Source organism: Podarcis gaigeae (genome assembly GCF_964106915.1).
Source record: "Podarcis gaigeae genome assembly, chromosome: 13".
NCBI lineage: Eukaryota > Metazoa > Chordata > Lepidosauria > Squamata > Lacertidae > Podarcis > Podarcis gaigeae.
In genome coordinates this window covers 33,908,433-33,933,011 of record NC_139689.1, presented here as the reverse complement: position 1 = coordinate 33,933,011, position 24,579 = coordinate 33,908,433, and the positions used below count along the sequence as shown (strand labels likewise).

Here is a 24,579-nt window from a genome sequence, read left to right as displayed (position 1 = left end):
TTTCTCTTTAGCAGCTCCCACTCATTACACTGAGACTGTCAGCTCCTAGGGAACAGCAGCCTGTCTTTCCCCCCTTATGAAACACTGTCGAAACATCTTGTTCATTGGTAACTCTATATGAAGTCAATCAAATAAATAGCATCTGAAACGTGATGCCACACTTTTGAGGGTTGGCTTAGCATAGTATATAAATGGCTTTGAACTGATATCACTTCCAGCTATCCCCTCCCAGAAAGGTGGCCGGTCCAGAGGCGGTCTTGCAATCGCCGTATCGCTTAAAATGAGAGCTAAACTCTCGCTATTTCAGACTTAGCATAGTGACTAAAATATACACTTTGTAAATAGGTTAGGTCACAGTAGGCTTTAGAGTTTTGTAGTATCACAATTGAGAGCAACCTGAGGAAATTTATCGAATGACCACCCAAAATAGCTTGGGATAAGAAGGTTCTGTAGATAATTGAATGAGCTGCTCCCAGAGACTGACATTTTAACTGTCATCACCATGAGTCCTTCTGTACTCCACAATTCAGAAGAGTCTGCCATACATGCCTCAAGTATACCTATCAAAATACAATAATCTCTAGAACAAATAGAATTGAAAAGGCAAGAAAGAGATAACAAGGAAAGAAAGAACGAAAAAGGGAGAAAGGGGAGAGAACAAAGATATAAAGATAAAGAAGAATAAAAAAACTTCCGATTCTCCGTCTGTAGGATGCAACAGAAAATGACTTTTTATGGCACTCAGTCCATGTTAGTATCTATCTCCTCTGCTTTCTGTTAAACCATATTTCTTTTTACTCAAAAGTCTCAGCGCATCATTCATTTCTTCTTCCCACAAAATTGTATGCATTTGTAGGCCACTTTTGAAGGTATGTCTGGGTGTACTGTATATAAACCTGCAGGCAGAGGCTGTGCTGCTTCCTTAATCTTTGTGCAGAACTCAGAAAACTGTTAGGTATTTTACGGTGACTATATCTGGTTCAAGACTTCCTCTACTAAAATTTTAGCCACTTAATCACCTCCACTTTCTGGATATAGCAGTGACCCCCACGGGTTCTATTCAGTTGGAGAGGCCGCTTAGGAGCAATTCTGTTTACAACCTGGAAAGCAGTTTCTGAATGCCATAAAGGGAACAGGGGCTTCAACAGGAACTCCTGCTATACGGGCAGGAAAGTTGACCCTTAGGAATCCATCAGTTTCTGTGGGTCTTACCACCTTATTTGCTCCACCCCCTCTGCAGAATGATGCCGCTGTAAGAGATGATAATGGTTACTTGCCTATTGTAAGAATTCCAAGACAATGTACATGAAGCACTATGAACACTCTAAAAACACCATGCAAGTTGTTATGTACTGAAGTTCTCACCCTGGACCAGCAGGGGGATACTGTAGATAGTTTTCACTCAGGTCCACATATGCAAATAAGGAATTGAAAGTGACGTTCATTGATTGGATAGTTACAGAAAATTGGTACTGTTGCGTTGTAGTGGAGCTCTATATAAGCAGGCTGGCTGAACCCTTCAGTTCAGTTCTGTTCTGGGTCTGTGAATAAACAAGAGCTGTTTGAAGAATTACTGTGTCATCTGATATGTTCACCCACAATTTAACACAATTTATTATTGCCATATATACTAATCAGTGAACTCAACTATGCACCAGTCCATATGCAGCCAAAACAGTACCTTTCACGCTCCAGAGGGAGGCAGTAGCAGGCCTGATGATATCCCAAGTTTTGCAAAAGTACTAACAGGTTTTGCGGGTGGGGGAACCTATGGGGCAGGGAAGTGGAACACTTAAACAGGATGGAGCATGCTCAGTGGGTGCAGAATGCTGATTATTGGGAGCAAAACAGAAAACTGGATGGGAGGAGAACTGCATGGTTCCTGAACAGTACTCCACCCTGCAACATTTTGTTGCAGACCCTACATAATAATAATCATTATATGCACCTGCTTCTCCTGCACTCATTTATCACATTGTTACTTAATACTTTCCCTTCACTTTCCCCCTGTTATAGATCATTTCTCATTTGACTGTCATAATAAATAAAGAGTTATAGAGGCATTCAGTTACACTCAAAGGGTATAGAGAGTAGCTAGGCAGCTTCTTGTTGTTGGGGAAACTGGATGTGCACCTGGCTCTGTACACATGGTCCAAAAAAACCTGCTTGCTCCTGGCTGTTGTTTTCCCTTTTCCAAAACTGTGAATCTCGCATAGGCTCTAACCTCAAATCTGTACCATACAGTGGTACCCATGGTTACGTACTTAATTCGTTCCAGAGGTCCGTTCTTAACCTGAAACTGTTCTTAACCTGAAGCACCACTTTAGCTAATGGGGCCTCCTGCTGCTGCCGCGCTACTGCGGCACGATTTTTGTTCTCATCCTGAAGCAAAGTTCTTAACCCGAGGTAATATTTATGGGTTAGCGGAGTCTGTAAGCTGAAGCGTATGTAACCTGAAGCGTATGTAACCCAAGGCACCACTGTAATTTGCTTTCTGAGCCATGCCCTCAGAGAACCCCAAGAACTGTTGTTCTGTGACAGTGGAGCTAGGGAATCTCTTAAGAGGTCATAGTCACCAAATAAAATCCACAGGATTATGTGGAGGGTGGGCAGAATCCCCAAAGAGATTATGGGGCATGGGTGGGAATACAAAAATAACTAAGGCAATAAATAAACCAACCGGGAGGTGAACCATGAATCATTAAGGGATGGAATATGTCAGCAAGTGGTCCATGGATTTAGAGAGAGGAGGTATCAAAAGAGAGTAAGAGAATCCCATCATAAGCTTTGGCTCAAAATCTCTCCCAGCCCAGAAGGCACTTGGGTTTGGATGGAAGAAGCCAGACATTGTGAAGATTCCAACTAATGGTCCATGGGAGAAGAGCCCCCATTTGCTCTCTCTCTCCACACCCACCCCAGAGATGTCCACCTCTGTAGCCACAAGAGGGTGAAAGCAGGGAAGGAAGGAGGGGCAGGAGAGTCCCGCTTGACGTTAATTGATTGGAGCGCCTGTTGGTGCCTTATCTCTCTCCCCTTCTCTGCCGGGTAGCGTGTGTCCGCCAGAGTCCGCGGGGTCGGTGATTAATAGGGCCCATCACTCACTGTCCAGGATGGCTGAAAGGCGGCGTGGGGGGGAGGGGGTGGCCCTCCCCCCGCCGCTGAGATAACAAGCAGCAGGAATAATGAACGCTGTCATTCCACTTTTCATTTTGATGGAAAGTCATTACGAGAGTCAACACCACCGACAAAGAGCAATGAATCAACTGCTCTCCTATGAAATTAAAATCGAATCACCTCCCCCCCCCAATCCCAAACCGATCACCCACTCTTTGCCTCCCCCCTCCCCCAAATAAGAGGGATAGAAGGGGTGGTATCCTCTGCCAGGCTAAAAGACAATGGGGGCAGATCCAAGGCTAGACGAGAAACTATCCATTGGCACAACTGCTCACTTCGTCTTTCATCCTTACCTTAGGGATGACTTGATCCAGCCACTTCCTGGATGCCAGCTGTGGGTGGGTGGGTAAGTGGGAGGGACTGGTTTATATTACATATATGTTACTATGCTCTTGTTGTTCAAAGCTGGGTTGCTGGTGGGACCAAATAGAAAAGGGATGCTTACAAAACAAGTTTTGTCCTACTCCTTGTCTGGAGGATATGTCAGGAAAGCATGCAAGGACAGGAGGCATCTCAACACAAACCTCTTGCCCCAAGGTTGTGGGCAGGCTCTGACTTCCAAAAACATACAGTATGCTGGTCCTATGGGTTACCCGAGAGGCGAGGTCCAAGTCCGGTCCGTGGTCAAGGTGCAACGTGGAGGCAGTCCGTGGTGGCTGAAGCTGAGTGCAGGGCAGGGAGTCGGGTGAAGTCAGGAACAGGCATGCAAGCAGGGAGCCAGGGCGGGTCAGGAGCTCAGGCAGGAAAGCAGGACAGGGTTCGGGCAGGAACTAGCAACCAACAATGTTGCTCCCACAACTTGGGACTGGGGCTGGCCAGCTTTTATCTGCCCCGAAGCATAGGGCGGCCCCGATTCTCAGGTGACTCACCTCTCCTGGCCTGGAGGTGAGCACTCCTCCTGAGGGAACTTAGTTCCCTCCACCTCTCTGCCCTGAGCCTCTACAGCTCAGGAGAGGCTGGAGGATTACGAGACCCAGAGGCAACCTCAGCTTCCTCTGACGGGGCTGAGAGTGGAGCACCTGCAGGCAATGGGTCCTCGATCACCTCCAGAGCCAGAGCAGACTCAGCTGATGCCTGCTCCTGAGAATCCAGCACAGGTGAGGACTCTTCAGGCTCAAGCCCCAGCCCCAGCTCAGCTGGTTCTGGAGGCGGGGAATCCTGTGCAGGCTGGGATCCCTCAGGTTCAGAATCCAAGTCCGAATCCCAGGCCATCACATACAGCAGCCATTCACACATTACATGTTTAGGCGTGCAAACTTTGTAAACGTGTGCTAATGCAACAAACTCAGCAGCCCCACAGAGTGATCTAAGGGGTAGAGCCAGCTGAGTGGCAGATAAGAGGGAACAACTTTCTTGCAGCCGAGGTTGGAGCTACAATACAAAGTGAAATCAGTGTCTGTCTGGAGACAAATAGGTCTGTATCATAGCAGGTTTCTTCCCCAAAGAAAGTTTGGAGAGAAGTATCCTAATAAAGCAGACCCTGGGGGGAAACACGGCCCTCCAAGCCTCTCTGGCTGGCCCTCCAGGCCACACCCCCTACTGGACCTACTCTGAATCCTCGAGTGTTTTTGCCTGGCTAGAATCTGCCCTTTGATCATGCCTCTTGTTTTGCTGGACGGAGAGGAGAGAGGCCTATGCAAGTGGGGAACTGGCCTGAAATGTGCAGGTAAAACTTGTGGGATGTGATCCGTGAGAGGCAGTCAAGTACAACATTCCTTGTACTGCTGGAGAAGACATGCGGGAAAATGTTTGGTCCAGCCAGTCGAAACTTCCTGTTCCTCCTGGCTGAATCATCCTTCCTTTTGCATGTGATAGAAGGTGGGCACGACCTTACCTGTCCAGGTAACAAAAGAACGAGTCACGCAGCACACCTCTCTTTTTTCACTTCCTTCTTCGTTTGACCAGGTTTTAGCTAGGACTTCTCTGCTAGCTCTCAGCTAGCAGGAGCACTGGGATTAATTCCCCCATATGGGGTAGATCCACATGTACATATCTGCAACTAAGTCTGCCTTCAGGAATCCAACTGTGAACTGATGTGAGTAAACTTCTTTTATCATCTTTAAGTAAGATTGTGGCGTCTTTATTCTTTTTAAGGGGGATTCAAGGGAACTTACCAGGAACATACAATTCAGTCTGAGACAGATTGAATTGTATAATAGTGAGAGGCTCACACGAGCCTGCAACCAGTTATCTGCTGTGCGTGAGAAGGAGAATGTAAACTCTGGTAAGTAAAGGACCTTGCTAGCGCAAGTTAGGAGGGATATTAATAAACCATATATCCTCTCCTGCCACCCTGAACATTTCCACAAAACTTACATCCCTTGCTCCACCTACTCTTGCTGATGCACTGCCTCACCACTGTCATGTGGCCCCTGGAACGTTGCCCAGAAGGGAATCAGGCCCTCAAACTGAAAAAAAAAAGGTTCCTCAGCTTTTGTCAGTAGATCATGAGATTCTTAATCTGAGAGTTGTGGGTTCGAGCGAAAGATTCCTGCATTGCAGGAAGTTGGAATAGATGACACTCGTAGTCCCTCTACAGTTTGATGAATCCTGTGAAAGGGACAGTGTGTGCAACTCGCCAGTGTTGAGGTTTCTCCTACAGCTGCAGTGTCTATCCCAAGGCCAAGCAAAGATCCACGACCGCAGTGCCATGCCCGGGGTTACTGTTACCAGATTAGTGGGTGCAGTTGGTTTCCTTGGGGTGTACGGAAAGGTTTAAGATGGGGTGTGTCTCTGGGGAATCTTGTACCTTCCTTGGCCACCGGAATTACCACCGGAATTGGAACAGAGACAGCAGCTTTATTTATCCATCAGGGATCTGCTAATAAGCATGAAAAGCTCTATGCAGGACAAGTCCAGGAAGCCGTCCCAACCAGCCGCCCCTTGCTCCTGGAATCTGAAGACCAACTGGCTTCCCTTCCCTTTGGTTGTGGGTGTGTGGTTGACGCCATCTGCTGCAACCACACAAGGGACGTCCAAGGTGTATTTTGCGTGTGGGGAGAAGGAGTCAGACCAAGGCACCCATCAGGTTCACAGGTCGCTCGTTGTACCGTTTAGAGATGTCTGCTTCAATCTGAAAGACAGAATACCCATTGTCAGTGGCCCCCCCAAAGCCAAACTGCAGAAAAATATACCAAAAGGAAACACAGCTTTTGTGTGACTGTCCCGTTATTGGAAAATATTAATAAATTGCTGGTGGTGGGAATCAGTGTGGTGTAGTGGTTAAGAGCGGTAGACTCGTAATCTGGTGAACCGGGTTCGCTTCCCTGCTCCTCCACATGCAGCTGTTGGGTGACCTTGGGCTAGTCACACTTCTCTGAAGTCTCTCAGCCTCACTCGCCTCACAGAGTGTTTGTTGTGGGGGAGAAAGGGAAAAAGAGATTGTTAGCTGCTTTAAGACTCCTCAGGGTAGTGATCAAGTGGGATATCAAATCCAAACTACTACTTCTCCTCTTCTGGGATAACCCCAGATATCACCCTTATTAGTTTCAAGTTTATAGCGTAGCCGCAAGTTCTAGAAACTCGTTTTATTTTTTTATCAAAAAAGAAAGAGCGAGAGAGGTTTTTAAGAACTGTGCACTGAATGCTGTAATTCCATGCCAGTACTGCAGTTGCACACAGCCCTAGAGGGAACGTGGAAGCTATTCCTTGGGCACCTTCACACCTGAGAAAAGTGAAGTTGTAGTTTGCACAGATCTTCAAACCCACCAACCCTTCCTGCTTTGATCTATAGAGGGTACGCAGGTACCCAGGCTGGGAGTTACTGATTTACATCTATAGTGGTCCATTTCCCACATTAGACCACATGCTTGTTGCCAGGTGAATGTTCAGGAACCGCAAGTCTTTAAAAGCAAGCCGTTAAGTGGGTTGTCCTTCAGCTGAACGTGGCTCCCAGCTTTGGTTGTACTATAGCTGTGTCCCGAAGGGATAATTTGTGCAAAATAAATACATTTTCAGATTTAAAAAACAGCACGAGAGCTTACAAGATGTTATCACAGACAGTGATCAAGATGCGGTAACCAGTTTGATTTGTGCAGCAAAAATAATAGTAGCCAAGAACTGGGGGCGGGGGGGGGAGCATGAAAAGATTTAGACTTTGGTGCAAATGAACCACCCTGAGACCTGCGAGTATAGGGCAGTATACAAATTTAAATATAATAGTAGTGGTAGTAGTGATGATGATGATGATGATGATAATAATAATAATACCAACCCATTATAGGAGAATATGAGCAAATCAACCAAATAAATTTATGGAGAAATTTGTATTTTTTCTCAGATCTAACAGTATAGTAAATACAATGGAAATGTACAGTTGTATGTTGATATCCGTTTAGTGTACTTTGTTTAAGTTGGCTATTTTCTTACAGCATTGTAAACCTATTGGTTATTGCAGATTTATTGTGAACTTCAATAAAATAATATATATATAGCAGAAGCCTTGCTCCCTCCACCCCCCGTCTTTTGATTCAAACTGAAACCATGTTTTCTTAAGAAAAATAAATGAACCTGGCAGGTTACACATGGAGAATGGCATGGATGGAGAAGAGCCTTGTAGACCACTTAAGCCCAACTCCCAGACCACGCAAAATCCTACCTGCAGTTCTTCCCTGCAAACTCTGGGTGATATTTGCTCATATTTACCCCACCCTCCACATGCAGTCCACTGTGGGTTTGATCCAAGGCAATTTACAACAGCATTGGATCGCACTCAGTCAGCAGGCACCGTGTGTTCTGGTGCCTCTGAAATGGAAGTGGCCTACAGGACTTAGCGCAGCTGGACTTGGAGGTGGGAACCCCCCCCCCCACTCTTTGTGCCCTCCATTGCACTCACCAGCTTCTGCAACTCTCTGGTTTTCTCCACAAGAATGTCAAGTTTTGGCTCCAGGCTGGCCTGCTCTTCCAGTGCCTCCTGCCGCTTCTGAACCATCAGATCCTTCTTCAGGAGGAGGAGGTCCGCCTGCTTCAACTTCTGGCGGAGGAGCTCGGTCACGCGGTCCACATATCTGAAGCCCAAGAGAATCCCATGAAAAGCCTTCAAGCAAACTCTTGTCCACTGCAGTCCTCAAGCACTGAACATATTTTTGTTTTGTTTTTCATTGGAATTTTATTTACAACAAAACATAAACCCTGCCACCCCCCCAATACAGAAATCCACCCTCATTAAACGTGAACATAACATGCAGTGAGCATAACATACAATAATACAAACAACCAAATAAAAGACTTCCTTTATCATGTACCTGCCTCCTTTTTTACTTCTTATAAACTGTTTCCTTTATGCATTATTATTAAGATTTTTCTAATTATAACTTAAGTATCCACAATGTCCCCTGCAGACATTAATCGAAACAAGTCCAGGTATGTATTTTTGGGCACTGTTTTGTGAAGTATTCTCTGCATTTCCCCCCATGCTTTTTGAAACTCTTGTCCAGTGTGATCTCTAATTGCCTCTGTTAATCTAGCCAGTTCAATATAATCTAACAGTTTGTCTTGCCATTCCCTTTTTGCTGGCACAGTTTCTTTTTTCCAGTTTTTAGCAATTAGGACATGTTGTACATGTTGCACATGTTGATCCTACTCAGAGATTCTGGTGTCACAGGATTGGCATCGGACTGAAAAGAACATCTGGCTCAACCTCCAACACCAAGCAAGTACGTTTACATGAACACTCAGCCCCACTTGACCAAATGGAACTTATTTCCCTTCTAGCATGTTTTCCTCTTTAAAAAGGACTCTCGGCAAAGTACTGCCTCCAGACTGTGCTTTAGCAGATGAGCAGAAGTGTAAGAAGCCGATTCAAAGGGAAGAGGGTGTGCCGCAGTGCAAAGATTCTCACACAAATATAGCGTCTTCTGTTGTCTAATGTGTGGCAAACGCACACAGATAGGAGTGGATCAAGACAGGCTGTTATGCATTTTAGATGCACCAAATCAAAACAATGAAACCTCCCCTCTCCCACCAAAAACGTAGAATGAAACCTTCCCCATGAAGGACTTTTAAAAAGACCCACGAGACCATGCAGGTCACAGAAACTCCAGTAATAAAACACCAGAGCCCTGAATGGTTTTTCCCAACAATGTCCAATTCCAACTTTCAACCGCACTACAAAATTGTGTTTTCCCTAAGACAAGCCCCATACCACTGAAATCCCCGTTCCATGTCTTCCAACCTATCTTCTCCTTGTCGCTCCTCCATTTCAACCCAAGGGGGATTAATCTTGGGCCCTGAACTGGTTTTTCCTTTTTTAATTTTTTATTTATTGGGTCTTATAAACAAGAATGACGTTATACAAATAACTGGCACAGTTACGGTCAGGACCGGAGACAAAAAGAAATCTGTCTGCTTTACAGCCCGTCAAGAGTAAGAAAGGGTTTCTTGTGTGTGCTACGAAAGGGAGGGTCTGACCCAAGGGGAGGAGTTATGTAGGAAGGAGACGTTCACCAACCTCGGGGAGGCAAGGATCATGAAAAGATGCTGCATTCTCAAGCTGGTCAACCGGCCAAGAAGATTGTGGATGACTGCAACCATGGCCTCCAACTTCTCTTTGGTCTGGTCTTGCAGAATGGCTGGCGCTAGTTGGAACTGGCTCACAGCTAGGATGTCCGCCTCTTCGCTTGTCTCAGCAATGCGCTGGGAAAGGAATATCTCCAGCTTTTGGTGGGTGAGGGAGGGACAGGAGGAGACATAGGGCAGTGAGAAAGCAGGGCACAAACACTTGCCTGCCAAAAAGCCTTCAATTTCAAAACAAAGACGAAGGCAGTGGGGAGGTCACAACGGCCGACAGTTCTCAGGGATTCATCTGAACCAAATCCTACTAGGTATCAAGGCTCTTTACAGAGCCAAGACTCGATTCTGGAATATGTATAGCAATAAAGAAGAACACCTTTATACATCTACATGACCAATGGATTCAAGTTACAAGAAAGGAGATTCCGACTAAACATCAGGAAGAAACATCAGGGAATAAGAGCTGTTGGACAGTGGAACAAACTCCCTCAGAAGGTGGTGGACTCCTCCTCACTGGAGATTTTTAAGCAGAGATTGGATGGCTTCCTGTCATGGATGCTTTAATTGAGGTTCCTGTATTGCAGGGGGTTGGACTAGATGACCCTCGGGGTCTCTTCCATATCTAAAATTCTACGATCCTATGTGCAGAAAACTACCTTTGTCTTTGAAGGCCAGCTAGCTCCCATTCATTTCCCAGTTTCCAGCTCAGATGGCACCACCCAAGCTTGAGCTCCAGGACATCTCATTTTAGAAATTAACCACTTGTGTTTCATGGGTCTTGTTATCTCTACCCTGCTCCCACCGTGCCAGACAAGTCTTAGAAGTGATGTGCCAGAGGACTGAGATGCACAGTCGTACCTTGGAAGCCAAATGGAATCCTTCCAGGAAGTCTGTCCGACTTCCAAAATGCTCGATAACTAAGGTGTGGCTTCTGACTGGCTGCAGGAGCTTCCTGCACACAATCGTAAGCCGCGGAAGCTGTGGTCGGATGTTCGGCTTCCAAAGAACATTCACAAACCGAAACACTCACTTCCGGGTTTGTGGCGCTCGGGAGCCAAAACGTTTTGACTTGCAAGGCATTCGGCTTCCAAAGTACGACTGTATTCAAAATCACATGAGATCGGATGCAGCTGTCCTGCCCTGAACATGGGGCACAACTGATGCCTGAGAGTCACTTGGCAGATAGAGACAGGCTTAAATTTCAGGACCATGGATAACTCCACACAGGCGAATTACCGTACTTGGCCAAACTATCCTTCCTAAGCTTTTCATCTTTCCTGCGGAATGGAGAGCCTTAAAGGGGGAGTCCCATGGCCTGCAACCTAGCTCTGCATCCTCTCTCAGCCAGTCCTGCCATGCATTGCCTGTGCCGGAGACAGCAAGGTCCCTGGTGTAAAGAGGGCCACTTCTTCAGAGGAATCTGTCTCTTGGCCTCCTGGCTTAGGGGGCATCTCCCAGCTGACAGGCCTTTGGCTCAGCACTGGGGTTCAGCACCTCTGGAAGCTGGAGTCAAACAACATTTTAAGTGACAGAGACTCCCTGGTTTTAAAATTAGCACTGCATAAGCTCTGGTTACCTCCATGAGCTCATCAATGAACTGATTCCTGGTCTCTGGGGTCTCGAGGACGGTGAGAGCATCAGGTCCTCGTGCAATTCCCTCTGGGGCTGGATGCAGAGAACAGAGGGGGAAGAAAAGTAGATTTCATTTATAAATAAATTTCATAGACTTCATTTACATATGAGTATCAAGTTCTAAAGCAACAATTCAGCTTCTCCTTTACTTTTCTACTCCTACCCTATAGAGATAGAATGGAAAGACCCCATTCTGAAAGTCGGGGCCAAACTTGTTGGGAAACAAGGCTAAAAATCAGATGATGTTACAATTTAATACTGTTCCACACCGTCAGCAGGATTTGCAAATGGGAAATGCAGCACAAGGAGGGGACTTGGTGATGGACGCAGAATCCTCCATCCTGAGAATTGCAGCCTTCATCTCAAAACAAAAACACAACCAGCCAGCCAGCCCTTATAGCTACAAAACCCAACTGGAAATTTTGCGAAACACCTGGTATATCTCAGAAACCACAAGGCCAGTGAGATGAGCTAGACTTCAGTAGACCACAGAGTTCTTTCCACTCTCAACAGCCAGGGGAAAAAAACCAAGAGGAAATGATGCAAGATTAAGCAAATAATACATGCAAATATGCTTAATTCTGCACCATTTGTATAGGTTGCAGAATCTAGCTTTCCTTGGCACAAGAACTAGGTTTAAAATGCAGAACTTTGATTTTGTTAGTTCTTTTGTAACAGGCAATCCCAGGTTGTCATAGGGAAGATGCTCTCCTAAGGGTCCAATTCTTAAGTAACAACGGGGCAGCATTTTATACAGCAGCAAGGATTTATCCATGTATCAGGGCAAGGCAGCACACCAGCGAGTTGCTTTCGGTTCTTACTTGCAACAACTGCCTTGAACCATCCTTGCACCTATGTTCCACAAGTCAGGGGTGCATCTGAAAATTCTGGGCCTGGAAGCATGGGATGTGGAGACTTTTGTCAGCTATCTCCCTTATTCCCCGCCCCTGCATGTCCCAGGACCTACTAGAAAGAGCTGCTGCAGTCTTTACCTGATCCTGGGTAGTACCATTAACTCAGACTCAACTTCCAGACTTTATCCTGAGAAAGTCAGTGCCAAATTTGAAAAGTATTAACTTCCTGGCAAAGTCCTTTGGGACTGATGCACCAACTCAGAAGGTGAACTGACTCGCCAATCTTGCCTTTGATTTCCCCACCTACAACAGGCAGGCAGGAGTGCCAAATCCCAAGCCAAGCCAGGCTGCCATTTCAAGAGGCAAACTATACAACAACAGATGCACTTGCAAGTGGGCCTCTGCACAGATTCTTCCTCCCTTGCTATGAGGAATTGCCTCATTTAAAACAGAATCAGAATAATATAAATCAGAATCCAGAATCCAGCCTCCAGCAGCCTCCAATCCTTTCAGTTTTCTCGTTTTAAAATGTCAACGTTTTATTTTTTCAATTACTCTTTATTAGTTTTATTTATAACATCCAAACAACACTATACAAAACAAACAAAAACAAAAAATAAACAAAACATCCAATACAAAAAAAAAAATTGTTACATAAACATAAGATCAGTTTCTTCTTTATGTTGTGACTTCCATCAACCTCAACATGGGTCCTCTGATTCCTTAGTAACTGCCTATTATATAATGTTTGACTTAGAATGAACTATTTTTTTAATTGTATATTTCTAACATAAGCTATTATATTGCGATAGTTAATCGAAGCATGTTAAAGATTTCATGTGGGAACAATGTCCTTTCAAATACATTCTGCAAACATCCCATTCCTTGTTAAACTTTTGGTTTGGCTGATACCTAATTTCCGCTGTCATCTTCGCCAATTCCACATATTCAAATAATTTCATCTGCCATTCTCTTTAGATGGTCAGCTTCAATATGCTTGCAAAAGAAAACCTAGTTGCAAACAGGGATGATGCTGCAGTCCACTGTTTGGAGCTAGGACAATGGCCTGCCTGAGAGTATAACTGGTACCAACTGGTAGGTGTCAGGACCGCTAATGCACAGGGAGGGGAACTACTAAGACAACAAAGGACAACTGGAAAAAAAAGAAATCAAACAAATACAACGAGGGAAGAGTATATTGGGGTGAACACAGGCTGGCTTGCGTGCAAGAATCCCATTGCAGGAGCAGAAAACACATATCCAACAGCGCCCTCTTGTGTATGCTTTGTTCCCCTTTTCCCCCACTCCCTCTGACTCAGGACAAAACAACCTGTTATATTTATTTGCCAAGGAGGAACTGCTGAAGGGAGAGAAACTTAACCCCTCCCACAGCTGCCCTCATGGTTTGCTGTTTTCCCCCTTGCTCACACTTGCTTCCACTTTAGAGAGCAGTTTGGAGATGGAGGTAGAAACACTTAATATGGACTAGATCAGGCTTCCGCAACCTCGGCCCTCCAGATGTTTTGAGACTACAATTCCCATCATCCCTGACCACTGGTGCTGCTAGCTAGGGATCATGGGAGTTGTAGGCCAAAAACCTCTGGAGTGCCAAGTTTGAGGAAGCCAGGACTAGAGGGTATTTCTAGAGGAGAATCAGTGGGTCAACGAGCAGGGACTCTGTGCCAAGAGGTGTGGCTTCCAGACAGACCTGATCCCCAGAAACTCTCTTTTTACAAATCAACAAGTTTTACTTGCCACGTCCTGCAGGAGTCCTGAGATGGAGTCCGCTTTTCCAGTTGCCTCAAGCAGCTCATTATCAGACTTTTAGCCTTGTTTCCTGACAAATTTCACCCCAGCCCTTTTTAGCATGTGTGCATATTCACCTCCTTCCAGAAAGGGGGCGCTAGAGGTGCTTACCCTCACTGCCAGCCTCCAACACCACGATCTGAGCTGCATCATCACTCCCATCTCCCCAGTCTATGGCTGCAGTGCTGCTCTCCTGTAGAAGGGGAATAGTTCAGTGACTAGTATCTGCATGGATGCCTGAAGTCAGGACAGTTGTGATCATGATATATGACAGTATGTCAAACAGGCAGGCCAAAGTCTTCTTCTCTTTCTCTCTCTCTCTCTCTTTCTATTTCTGTGTGTGTGTGTGTGTGTGTGTGTGTGTGTGTGTGTGTGTGTCTGTGTGTGTGTGAGGTTTCTGGTCCATACATTTGCAAAGGAGCGTCTTAAAAATATGTTATTGACTTATACAGTAGAACCTCTACTTACGACCGCCTCTACTTGGTCCCGATCCAAGTTGCGACCACGGCAAACCCGGAAGTAAATACCGGGTTTGCTGTGATTCACGCACACACAGAAGCGGCTTCTGCCGTTTGTGTATGCGCAGAAGTGGCTGCCGCCGTCTGCACATGCGCAAACGCATGCCGTCGCCGAATGCACCTGCACACAACGAGTGGCGTAGCGTGGGTTGTCAGCACCCGGGGCAAAGCAAGTAATTTGCGACCCCTAACCTGAGGATTTGCGCCCCCTAACCCTAACCCCAGATGTTGCGCCTGGTGCGGCCGGCCCCCCCTGCACCCCCCACGCTATGCCACTGCACACAACGGTGCTTCTACCAGCGACCTGGATCGACTTACAGACGGACTTCTGGAACTGATTACGTCCGTAAGTAGAGGTTCCACTGTAATGGTTATAAACTATTGTTGTGAGGGGTCAGTCTGGACGATACCCCGAGTCCCTTCCAGTTTGGGGGACCCTGTATCTGTGAGGGTAGAATGCATAAGAGGAAGATTGCCAAACCAGTTCCTCTGTCAAGCAGATGGCTTCAGCTGGTTAGTTAAGTACCACAATTTAGCAGATCCAAAGAAGTTGCTTTGTGCCATAGGACAAATGGGTGAGACTTCCCCAACATCCCTCACCTAGTTGCCATATAATAATAATAATACCTTTATTGTCATTGTACAAGCTGTGTACAAGGAATTTAACAAAATTATACAAAACAATAGTGTGCATGAGTCGAAACTGGATGTTAGAAAGTTGCAGAGATGGATATATGCCGTGCTCTGTGCTGGACTTTGGGACTCCCACCTTTGAAACCTACGTTCTATGGGAGTGATAATGCTGTGAGCCCCTCCATCCTATGCTCAGGTAGTAGAAATGTGTCAATTAAACCATATATCCTAAAGACACCACAGTCTCCACTGACCTTCATTCCAAGGAAACTGAGCCCTGAGTAAAGTGCAGGCACCCCTGAAGCCTCTCACCGATAAGAGATTGGGGTGACACATAACAATATCATAGCACTGTAGCTGCTCGTCTCCACAGTGCCCGGTACATGTACAATCAAACTGCATGCAAGCGCTGTCTGCATATAGAGGCAGGCAGATATGGTAGACACTCACTTGGGCATCTGACTCCAGAGAAATACCCCAGTCTATCTCCTCACTTCCTTCTCCAACGGAGATCCCATAATCAACCACTTCAGGGACAGGCGCCGACTCTGCTCCGTCTCCAAAGTCGCCCCAGTCAATCTGCTGACAGAAAACACAATCCTGACTAGGCGGCATTTTGCCTGATCCAATAAAGCAATTTGTTCATTCCTATGCTTAGCCCCCAGGGACGTGGGTGGCGCTGTGGGTTAAACCACAGAGCCTAGGACTTGCCGATCAGAAGGTTGGTGGTTCGAATCCCTGCGACGGGGTGAGCTCCCATTGCTTGGTCCCTGCTCCTGCCAACATAGCAGTTCGAAAGCACGTCAAAGTGCAAGTAGATAAATAGGTATCACTCCGGCGGGAAAGTAAACGGCGTTTCCGTGCGCTGCTCTGGTTCGCCAGAAGCGGCTTAGTCATGCTGGCCACATGACCCGGAAGCTGTACGCCGGCTCCCTCGGCCAATAAAGCGAGATGAGCGCCGCAACCCCAGAGTCGGTCACGACTGGACCTAATGGTCAGGGGTCCCTTTACCTTTTTATGCTTACTCCCAAATGTGTGGGGTCAGGCTGACACTATTCTGTAGTCAGAATGCTCCCTACCTAGGCACACTAGCACTGTATTTTTGCCGTCCAAAGCAAGCAGTGGGTTGGACAAGCCCTCTGTTAATTACCTTTACCCGCTGGCAGAGGGATACAAATTGTTTACATCCCACCGCACCCACTTTGACCCCCTTCCCCAAATGGACATACCGCATCCTCCTCGACGGCTTCCTTCACTTCCACAGCCTTTGGCCGCTCCACTGCGGTTGGCTTCACCCCTCGCCTCCACTCATACACAGTGGTGTTGCCCAAAGCCTGCACGTGCCTCAGTAAGGGGACAACCTGCTCTGCGGAACTGGAAGGCAAGAGATCAGCAAGCAAATGCAGGCAGTCAAGATGTCTGTCCCTGGGCTCAACACTGCCTTATAGTGACTGCAACTTGCTGCTGTTAGCAAATTAGAGAATATCTCTTGACTCTTGGGAATACAGGTAATCCTCGTTTTGCACGGGGGTTATGTTCCAGACCCCTGTGTCCATCGGCGGAGCACTCGTAAGCCTGCTCCACCTCTTGTTTGTGACGTCTTTATTATTATTTCTTCCATAATTTTTATTATATTTTCTGTTTTACGTTTTAGAAGATTCATTCAAGCAACCTTAAAATATCAATGACTTCCCTTCTTCTCTTTCCACAGTTCATTTTGCAAAACATAAATCCCTACATATTTTATATAAACTAAACCATTCACTATTCCATTATTACACCCATCAAAACTTATTCACACTGTTGAATTTATCTTAACACTGCCCACAGTTTCAAATACACACAACCTTTTTTGTCATGTCTTTGTGGCATTTGAGGGCTACTTCCAGGTTTGGTGCCGTGTGCACAATCGTGAGTCATTTGGTTAACGCCTAAATCGGTGGCTGCCTATGCTTGCAAACTGAAAGCAGCCCTGCATAGAAGATGGTGGCAGAGATCAATTGCTATGGAATCCTGCAAGGTTGCAGATCCCACCCACCTTTGGCTCTGGGCTCCGCCCACTTTGGGCTTTGACCCCACCCACCACAGCCATGTGGCCCATGACCCCTGAGGGAATGCAGCCAGGAGAAAAGTTCTCCCCCACCCCTGCCTGTTACATGTCCTGGATGCTTTGATGTTGCCCTAGTGAGTCACCCCAATTGGTCCACTGAGCCCAGTGCTGTCTACTCCAACCAGCAGCTGCAATTCAAGGGTTCAGGCAGCACTCCTTCACAATCCTGCATTCTCAGATCCTTCTAAACCAAAGATTCTGGGGACTGCACACCTGTCACACCCACAGGACAGCAAAGCAAAGCAAAAAAAAGAGGGAATTCTAGAACCCTCTCAGCTTACTAGCCCCTACCTGTCGCACACAAACTGCACACAGGCCTGGTATAGGTTGATGGCTTCCAAAAGCCCCTTGGCACCAGCCCCAGTCTCATCAAGCTCTGATGGCAGGTCTTTCACCAAAGCCAGAAGCTCCTGGCGTACATCGTCCCCCTGGAAAAAACCAGTCAGACACTGTTCAATATGATAGTGTTCTCACAAATTACTGCTGCTGTGAAGGATCATTTTGCATACATTTAAGCTCTAATTGGGGATGAGGGTGGCGCTGTGGGTTAAACCACAGAGCCTAGGACTTGCCAATCAGAAGGTCGGCGGTTTGAATCCCCGCAACAGGATGAGCTCCCGTTGCTCAGTCCCTGCTCCTGCCAACCTAGCAGTTTGAAAGCACGTCAAAGTGCAAGTAGATAAATAGGAACCGCTCCGGCGGGAAGGTAAACGGCATTTCCATGCGCTGCTCTGGTTCGCCAGAAGTGGCTTAGTCATGCTGGCCACATGACCCGGAAGCTGTACGCCGGCTCCCTCAGCCAATAAAACGAGATGAGCGCCGCAACCCCAGAGTTGGTCACGACTGGACCTAATGGTCAGGGGTCCCTTTACCTTTTTAAGCTCTAGCTGAATTGACACAGACTATATTTCTGCATCCCACTGCCACTTAAACTGCAATCTTTACATTCACCCTTTTCCCTGCCCCACTTTAAATCAATGTGTATCTATAACTGACAACTGAGGATCACACTCCATTCATCAGATGTAAATTTTTTAAAAAGGGAAAGGACCCCTGGATGGTTAAGTTCAGTCAAAGGTGATTATGGAGTGTGGCGCCCATCTCACTTTCAGGCCGAGGGAGCCAGCATTTGTCCACAGACAGCTTTCCGGGTCATGTGGCCAGCATGAATAAACTGCTTCTGGCACAATGGGACACTGTGACGGAAACCAGAGCGCATGGAAACGCCTTTAACTTCCTGCCACATTGGAACCTATTTATCTACTTGCACTGGGATGCTTTCGAACCGCTAGGTTGGCAGGAGCTGGGACAGAACAATGGGAGCTCACTCCGTTACAGGGATTCAAACCGCCAACCTTCTGATTGGCAAGCCCAAAAGGCTTGTATTAGATGTAGTGGGCTCTGGTTCACAAGAGCTTATACCATAATACATTTCTTAGTCTCTATGGTGCTACAAATCTTTTTGTTACAGAAGAGAAAGTCTGTCCAAGCCCCCGGAAGGTTTCAGAGCTTTCTTCTGAATCTGCCCACACATTTCCATATTTTTATCCAAAAAGTATAGAAACTTGCTTAAAAAAAAAGAACCGGAAGTCCAAAATCTCAATAATATGAAGCAAAACAACAGACCAATAAAGCAGTACAATGCAGAGAGGAAAATATATGCTAGATGGCTGAGCATGGAAGTGCTGGGAGAAATTGAAAGACGGTGCTGTTAATCATTTGAGATTCTGTGCACAGCATAATTCTGCTTGGTCTGGATTGTTGAAAAGCAATTTCCTAGCCGTTATGTTGGCAAAATATATCTGAAAACAGGCAATGTCTACCTGATGCTTCAGCATTTGAGGGCTAGAATTTATATTCCTATTTATTACCTATGAATCCCCTCTATTCCTTCTCGATAGGAGCAGAGATACTCAAAGGTTCCTGGAAGTAACGCTCCGTAACCTGGAAGTCGTTCTCCTTAAACCCAGATCTGCAGGGTCTTGCAATGGCCACCAAGTGATGAGAAAAAAGGCACTCAGAAACATAGCCTTCTTTACATCCTTCCATTCTCTGCTAGGGCTGAGAATGAGTTTCAGGCCTAAGGCCTGTTTCAGAGTAAGCCCAGCCTCCCTCTTGCCATCATATCTCTTCTAACATCTCCAGTTAAAATAGTTTAGGCACTACTGAGTCTGAATGAATGAGGCAAATTGAGGAAAGTATCACAGAACAATCACACCTGCACTGATTTTGTTTAGTATTGTTCATTTTCAATGCAGTATTTGAAGCTTCAAGGCACAGAACGGGTTATTTTGACAGAACGCCTGGACAGCGCTGGCTGCAAAACCGGGCTGGGTTTAACCACAAACCATTCAGATTTGCCAGCCAGGAAATGGCTTGGGGCCACATGTCCACATGTTGAGCTGTGCACCTTTGCAAGATACTCATCCATGCTGACTCCAGAGGCTGCTCCTGATCGTTCAGGCAGCAAAAAAGGTTTGAGGGACACTTCCATAGCTCTGGCCAGGACTGGCATTCTGCCATTAATCGCAAAAGCGATTAAGAGTGGTGAGACTTGAGGGAGAGGCGCGCTCTGTACCGTAATGCCATACTGCTTGCAGGAGCTGTAGAAGCGCTCCCTCGTCTCGGCGGCCGCCAGCTGGCACTCCTCCTCCTTGCGGCTATATTCCTGCTGCAGTTGTTGGCACTTGCTGATCTGCTTCTTGAGCGATGGGATCTCGTAGCTGACATTCCGCACCAGGAGGCTGGCCAGTTCTACTGCAGAAGAAGAAAAGACACCACAGGTTGAGTGTTACGTGTACATTTTAGCGGATCTAGGGTAGCTCACCGCAGCTTAACTCGCACCCTGTAAAATCCTGCACCCCATTTGTAACGGACAAGCTTTATCCAGTACATCAGGCTTCAGCAGAGAAGCAGAGCCACTTTCATTTCTGCTGAGATGTCAGCTCCGTCAGGCTTCTCCTGCCATCAAATGCCACCTCACTGCAATCATTACAGCAGGCTGTAGCAGGAGGAGGAAGAGAAGGGAATCAGGGTCACTGATCTAAGAGATCAGCAAGTTTTGGCTTCTCCTCTCCTTGAATGCTTTTCCATTCCAAACCCCTGTGTTGCAACATGATGACAATGTACATACGCAACAAACAATCTTTAAATGAAGCGAGGTACCAGACTTTGCACGATGAAAGACAGCTTGCCTTTCATTGTACAAAATCTGGTTCCTTGCTTCATTTAAAGAGACTGAAGATTTCATTTTGTACTTATTATGGTTTGAAGGAATTCTGTAAAGATTGTCTATTGCGTATGCATGTGGTCATTGTGCTGCCTTTCCATTCCAGCTGGTCATTATTAGAACTAGAGCCTGAGTTTGCTGTTTTCCAAGTCTTCCGAATCTTTTTCATTTCTGTGCTGTGACAAAGAAGGAATGACTCTCTGCATTGTACTTGGCTTGTGAGCCTTCTACGGCCATCTGGCTGCGACACTGTGGAAGGCAGAGTGCTAGGCTAAACGGATCCTTGGTCTGATCCAGGAAGTCAAAGAGGGGGTACCTGCAGCCCTTCTGAAGTTCCTGGACTACAACTCCCATCATTGCTAACCATTGGCCATGTTGGCTGAGGCTGATGGGAGTTGGAGTCCAGTAACACCTGGAAGTTGCAGGTTCCCCGCACTTGTTATAAAGAGAAGTGGCTACTGGTACTTGCTACTTTCCTGGCAGGAAGACTAAAATAGTAGCACCTCTTAGTGGTGCAGCAATAAAACTGCTAGCATATTTGTAAAGCTAAGCAGGGTCCAATATGGTTTCAAGCTGGACGGGGAACCACATGCTGAGATTCCTGGATTGCAGGAAGTTGGATTAGAGGACAACTATATAATGTTATGGTTCTACTTTGAGGATATTTAGTGGTATGAAGAGTTCAAGTACAAAACTGACAAGGACCCAAAATGAAAACTGCTCACAGAAATGAGTTATTGCTATTTCTCACACTATGGACACACACTATGTCCAGATGGTGTGTGTGTCTCTGTACCACACATGGAGGTTGTCTTACCCAAGTAGGTGTTATCCTTTTCATACAGCGATATTATTTCTTGCCAGTCCTGGGAAAATGAGACAGAATAAGAGAGGGGGGATGAGTAGGAACTAGGGAATATGTTAATTCTCCATTCTCTCTTTTTTTAATCGTAAATTCAGTTTTCTACATTTCCACATCAGTTTGTGATTCCCACCCCCCAAAAAAGAGGTCCCCATGAAAATTCATCAGCATTTTAGTGTCAATTTCTTCTAATATGCACATTTTTGTAAGCAGACTTATCTAATATGCCCATTTTTACAATGCAGCTTCTCCTAATTCAATGCATTTTGTGTGTTGCTTCCATTAATACATGCATTTATACGCACACTTTACCTGTCAACTCTCATCAGCCCCAGCCAGCATGGTAAAGATCCGTAAACAGACCCCTGTGTTGCAGTATAGACAAGCTGAACAATATAACACAACACGATGGCCAATAACAATGGCACTAAACACTATTTATAGACTAATACAAATGATCAGAAATTACAACCAAAGTCTCTAAATCTTCTTCACCAGTCGCAGTAGAATAATTCAAAAGTTTGATATATACAATCTGTCACCAAACTGCTAAAACAGAGTTTCCGGATAACCAATGTGTTTCATTCAATGCTTCATCAGCCAATCTTGATCAATTCTTCATCAGCCAGACTTGTAAGAACGAAACACATTGGTTATCCGGAAACTCTGTTCCGGCAATTTGGTGACAGGTTGTATATACCAAACTTTTGAATTTTTCTACCGTGACTGGTGAAGAAGTTTTCAAGACTTTGGTTCTAATTTCTGATCATTTGTATTAGTCTATAAATAGTGTTTAGTGCCATTGTTATTGGCCATCATGTTGTGTTGTATTGTTCAGCATGGTAGAGATGACAGGAACTGTAGTCCACCAACATCTGTAGGGTAGCACTACCCCTGGGTCTAGGCTTTCTTTCCCCGCCCCCCGTCTCCACAGATATCCACACTGCAGAGCTTGCATAGACCCCATAGGAACGGTCCTTGGAAGAGGGGCTAGAGATGTAACTCTTTCCCTCCATGCTCACTCACCTTCATACGCTGAGAAGAATAACGGCCAAAGATGTTTTTCGTGGAGGCTTCTGTCCGCTTAAGGATTTCCACAATCTGCTGGCAGTGAAAATAGTGAATATCTGCAATCAGAGAGAGAGAGAGAGAGAGAGAGAAGAGGACTGTGAGATTCTGATGACTCTTTTGCGAGTCTCATCTTCTTTCCCCTAAAAAGGCCAGGAAAATCCCAGGCACTTGATGTGCTCAGGGCTGAGAAATCTGAATGAAGAAGAACCACATATCCAGATAGGGCTTGGAATGTTCCCTGTCTGAAACTCTTACCGAGCATATGGTTTTTTCCTATGTTCCGAATTTTTCCCCATGGCTAGCTATCACAAATACTCACAGGAACCAGAGAGAAGCTGCTTGATCTCTTCATTTTCAGGCATGTCTTGCATCGCCAAGACAATCTTCTCTCGGACGGTGCGGACCTGGCCTTGCCATTTTAGGCTACAGTGTCTTCTGTCCACTAGCCAATCTACAGAAGGGAAGCAGCCACATTAAACACATGAGAGGGCCACTTCCTATCCCAAGGAATCTACTTCACTGTAACGGGCAGGGTTTTAAAATAAATATCCGGCCTTTTAAAAAGTGACCGCCCAGCAATATTAAGACAGAGCCGCCCTCTATTTCCCCTCCTCTTTTCTTTTTGATATGACTGAGAAGAGACATACCAAGCAGCTTGCTAGTCTGTATGTCAATTGGCAAGTTCTGATAGTCCTGTTGAAATACAAAGAGAGAGTGAGAAGTCCCAAGGAAAACAAAAGACCGATGAAGTCATCTACTTTATTGACTTGCTGAATTTCTACATAAACACACACACCATCTAGAGACCCGGTTGAAGGTAACAATATAAAAACCAGAGTCCAAAAGCACCAGTATGCAATTATATATTAACTTACTAAAACATTATATTGATCTAAAATAAGCATATACCTGCTTAACCCTGGCTCCAGTTATGAAAGAACTTTAAAAAGACAATGGTTGGAATGGTTATGCATAGGAAGACTGCAATAATTCCAAACTGCTTTTAGTAGACTAAGAGATGACAGTGGAACACAGGAATGGATGTGTCGTGTACTAATAGTTTAGGGCATGGCCGGTCAAAACCAGCAGTTTGAATCGGATCCTCTCCTAACTTTCAGACAAGCAGAGATGCTTCAGATTTTATACAGCCGATGCATTCATAGTGTTTTCACATGGAGAATTCTTAGCATTTAGAAAAATACTCTCTTAAACACACATGGGACATGTGTGTCCACTGGGAGAACACATCTTGAGACTCTGTCCTGCCATGTGATGTCCAAAATCTTCCTGGCATGTGGAAGCCGTTGAGGCATAGCTCCTGGCAGGTGTAAGTTACCCACAACTCAGTTCCACAAAGCAGCATGGACCTTCATCTTGGTATGGGGTCATTAGCATCACATTCTGCGATATGCACAGGGAATGTTATCATATTGGGGTAGAGGGGATAATTAAACTGGGGTGCAGATTGGAATAACGTACAAGATAAATAGGATTAGTAGGACAAAACTAAGAAAGCTTTTCAGAACTTGTTGGGGTGGTGGTAGGAGTGTCTCCCTAACTAGTGAGGTCTTTTTTTAAAAAATATATGTATCTTTATTAAAGATTTTCTTAGTTTACAAATTAGTGAGGTCTTTTAAGTCAGTGGCAGTGGCATAATTTGAGGTAGAGCTCAACTCTGGAGTTGTTGTTTTTAAAGAAGAGAATGCCTCTAAACATGTGCAGAGTCCAGCAGTCTGCACGCACCCAGAGGCACTCTTATTTCCTCCAAATGCTAAGAAATTGCACCCAAGACTCCTTGCACGCCTGGGATGAGGAGAAAGGGCTGCCAGGGGAAAGAGACTGTGCCTTTCATACTGGAGACAAGCACAGGGGTGTGGTGGCTGGGTCTGGGAAAAGGGAATTTTCTAAGGATCAAGGAGTCGGGGATAATCTCGCGCGGGAAGGAACCACGGGAGGATCCTGGCAACCACGCGAAGCCGTTGGTCGCTTAGCAACGCCTCCCCCTCCCCTCTCCCCCGCTTTATTTATGAAATGGTCTTTCCCACCTGCATGGTCTCTACTGCGTCCGATGTGAAAGAGCTACCGGCCCCCCTCTTCGTAACGCCGGCCTTCCGCGCCACCCGCAGCCAATCGGCACGGACGCAGGATTAGGGCTGCCCCGCCGCAGCCAATCAACGACC

General features: G+C 46.0%; 1 protein-coding gene across 2 annotated transcripts; it reads right to left on the bottom strand.

The window, feature by feature from the left end:
* Nucleotides 1–5,953: 5,953 nt before the first annotated feature.
* On the bottom strand, nucleotides 5,954–24,579 carry CDK5RAP3 (CDK5 regulatory subunit associated protein 3). Of its 2 annotated transcripts, none has more exons than XM_083708787.1 (14): nucleotides 24,445–24,579; nucleotides 23,047–23,092; nucleotides 22,719–22,850; nucleotides 22,355–22,455; nucleotides 21,284–21,332; nucleotides 19,816–19,994; nucleotides 17,529–17,665; nucleotides 16,357–16,501; nucleotides 15,578–15,709; nucleotides 14,088–14,169; nucleotides 11,261–11,349; nucleotides 9,623–9,828; nucleotides 8,009–8,180; nucleotides 5,954–6,247 (listed from the first exon to the last, which is right to left on the bottom strand). In XM_083708787.1, the coding sequence occupies exons 1-14, from the start codon at nucleotides 24,448–24,450 to the stop codon at nucleotides 6,182–6,184; spliced, it is 1,542 nt and encodes a 513-aa protein (XP_083564913.1). In that variant the 5' UTR covers nucleotides 24,451–24,579; the 3' UTR covers nucleotides 5,954–6,181. The 2 variants fall into 2 exon arrangements, with proteins under 2 accessions (XP_083564913.1, XP_083564914.1); XM_083708788.1 differs by having other exon boundaries at nucleotides 15,578–15,706.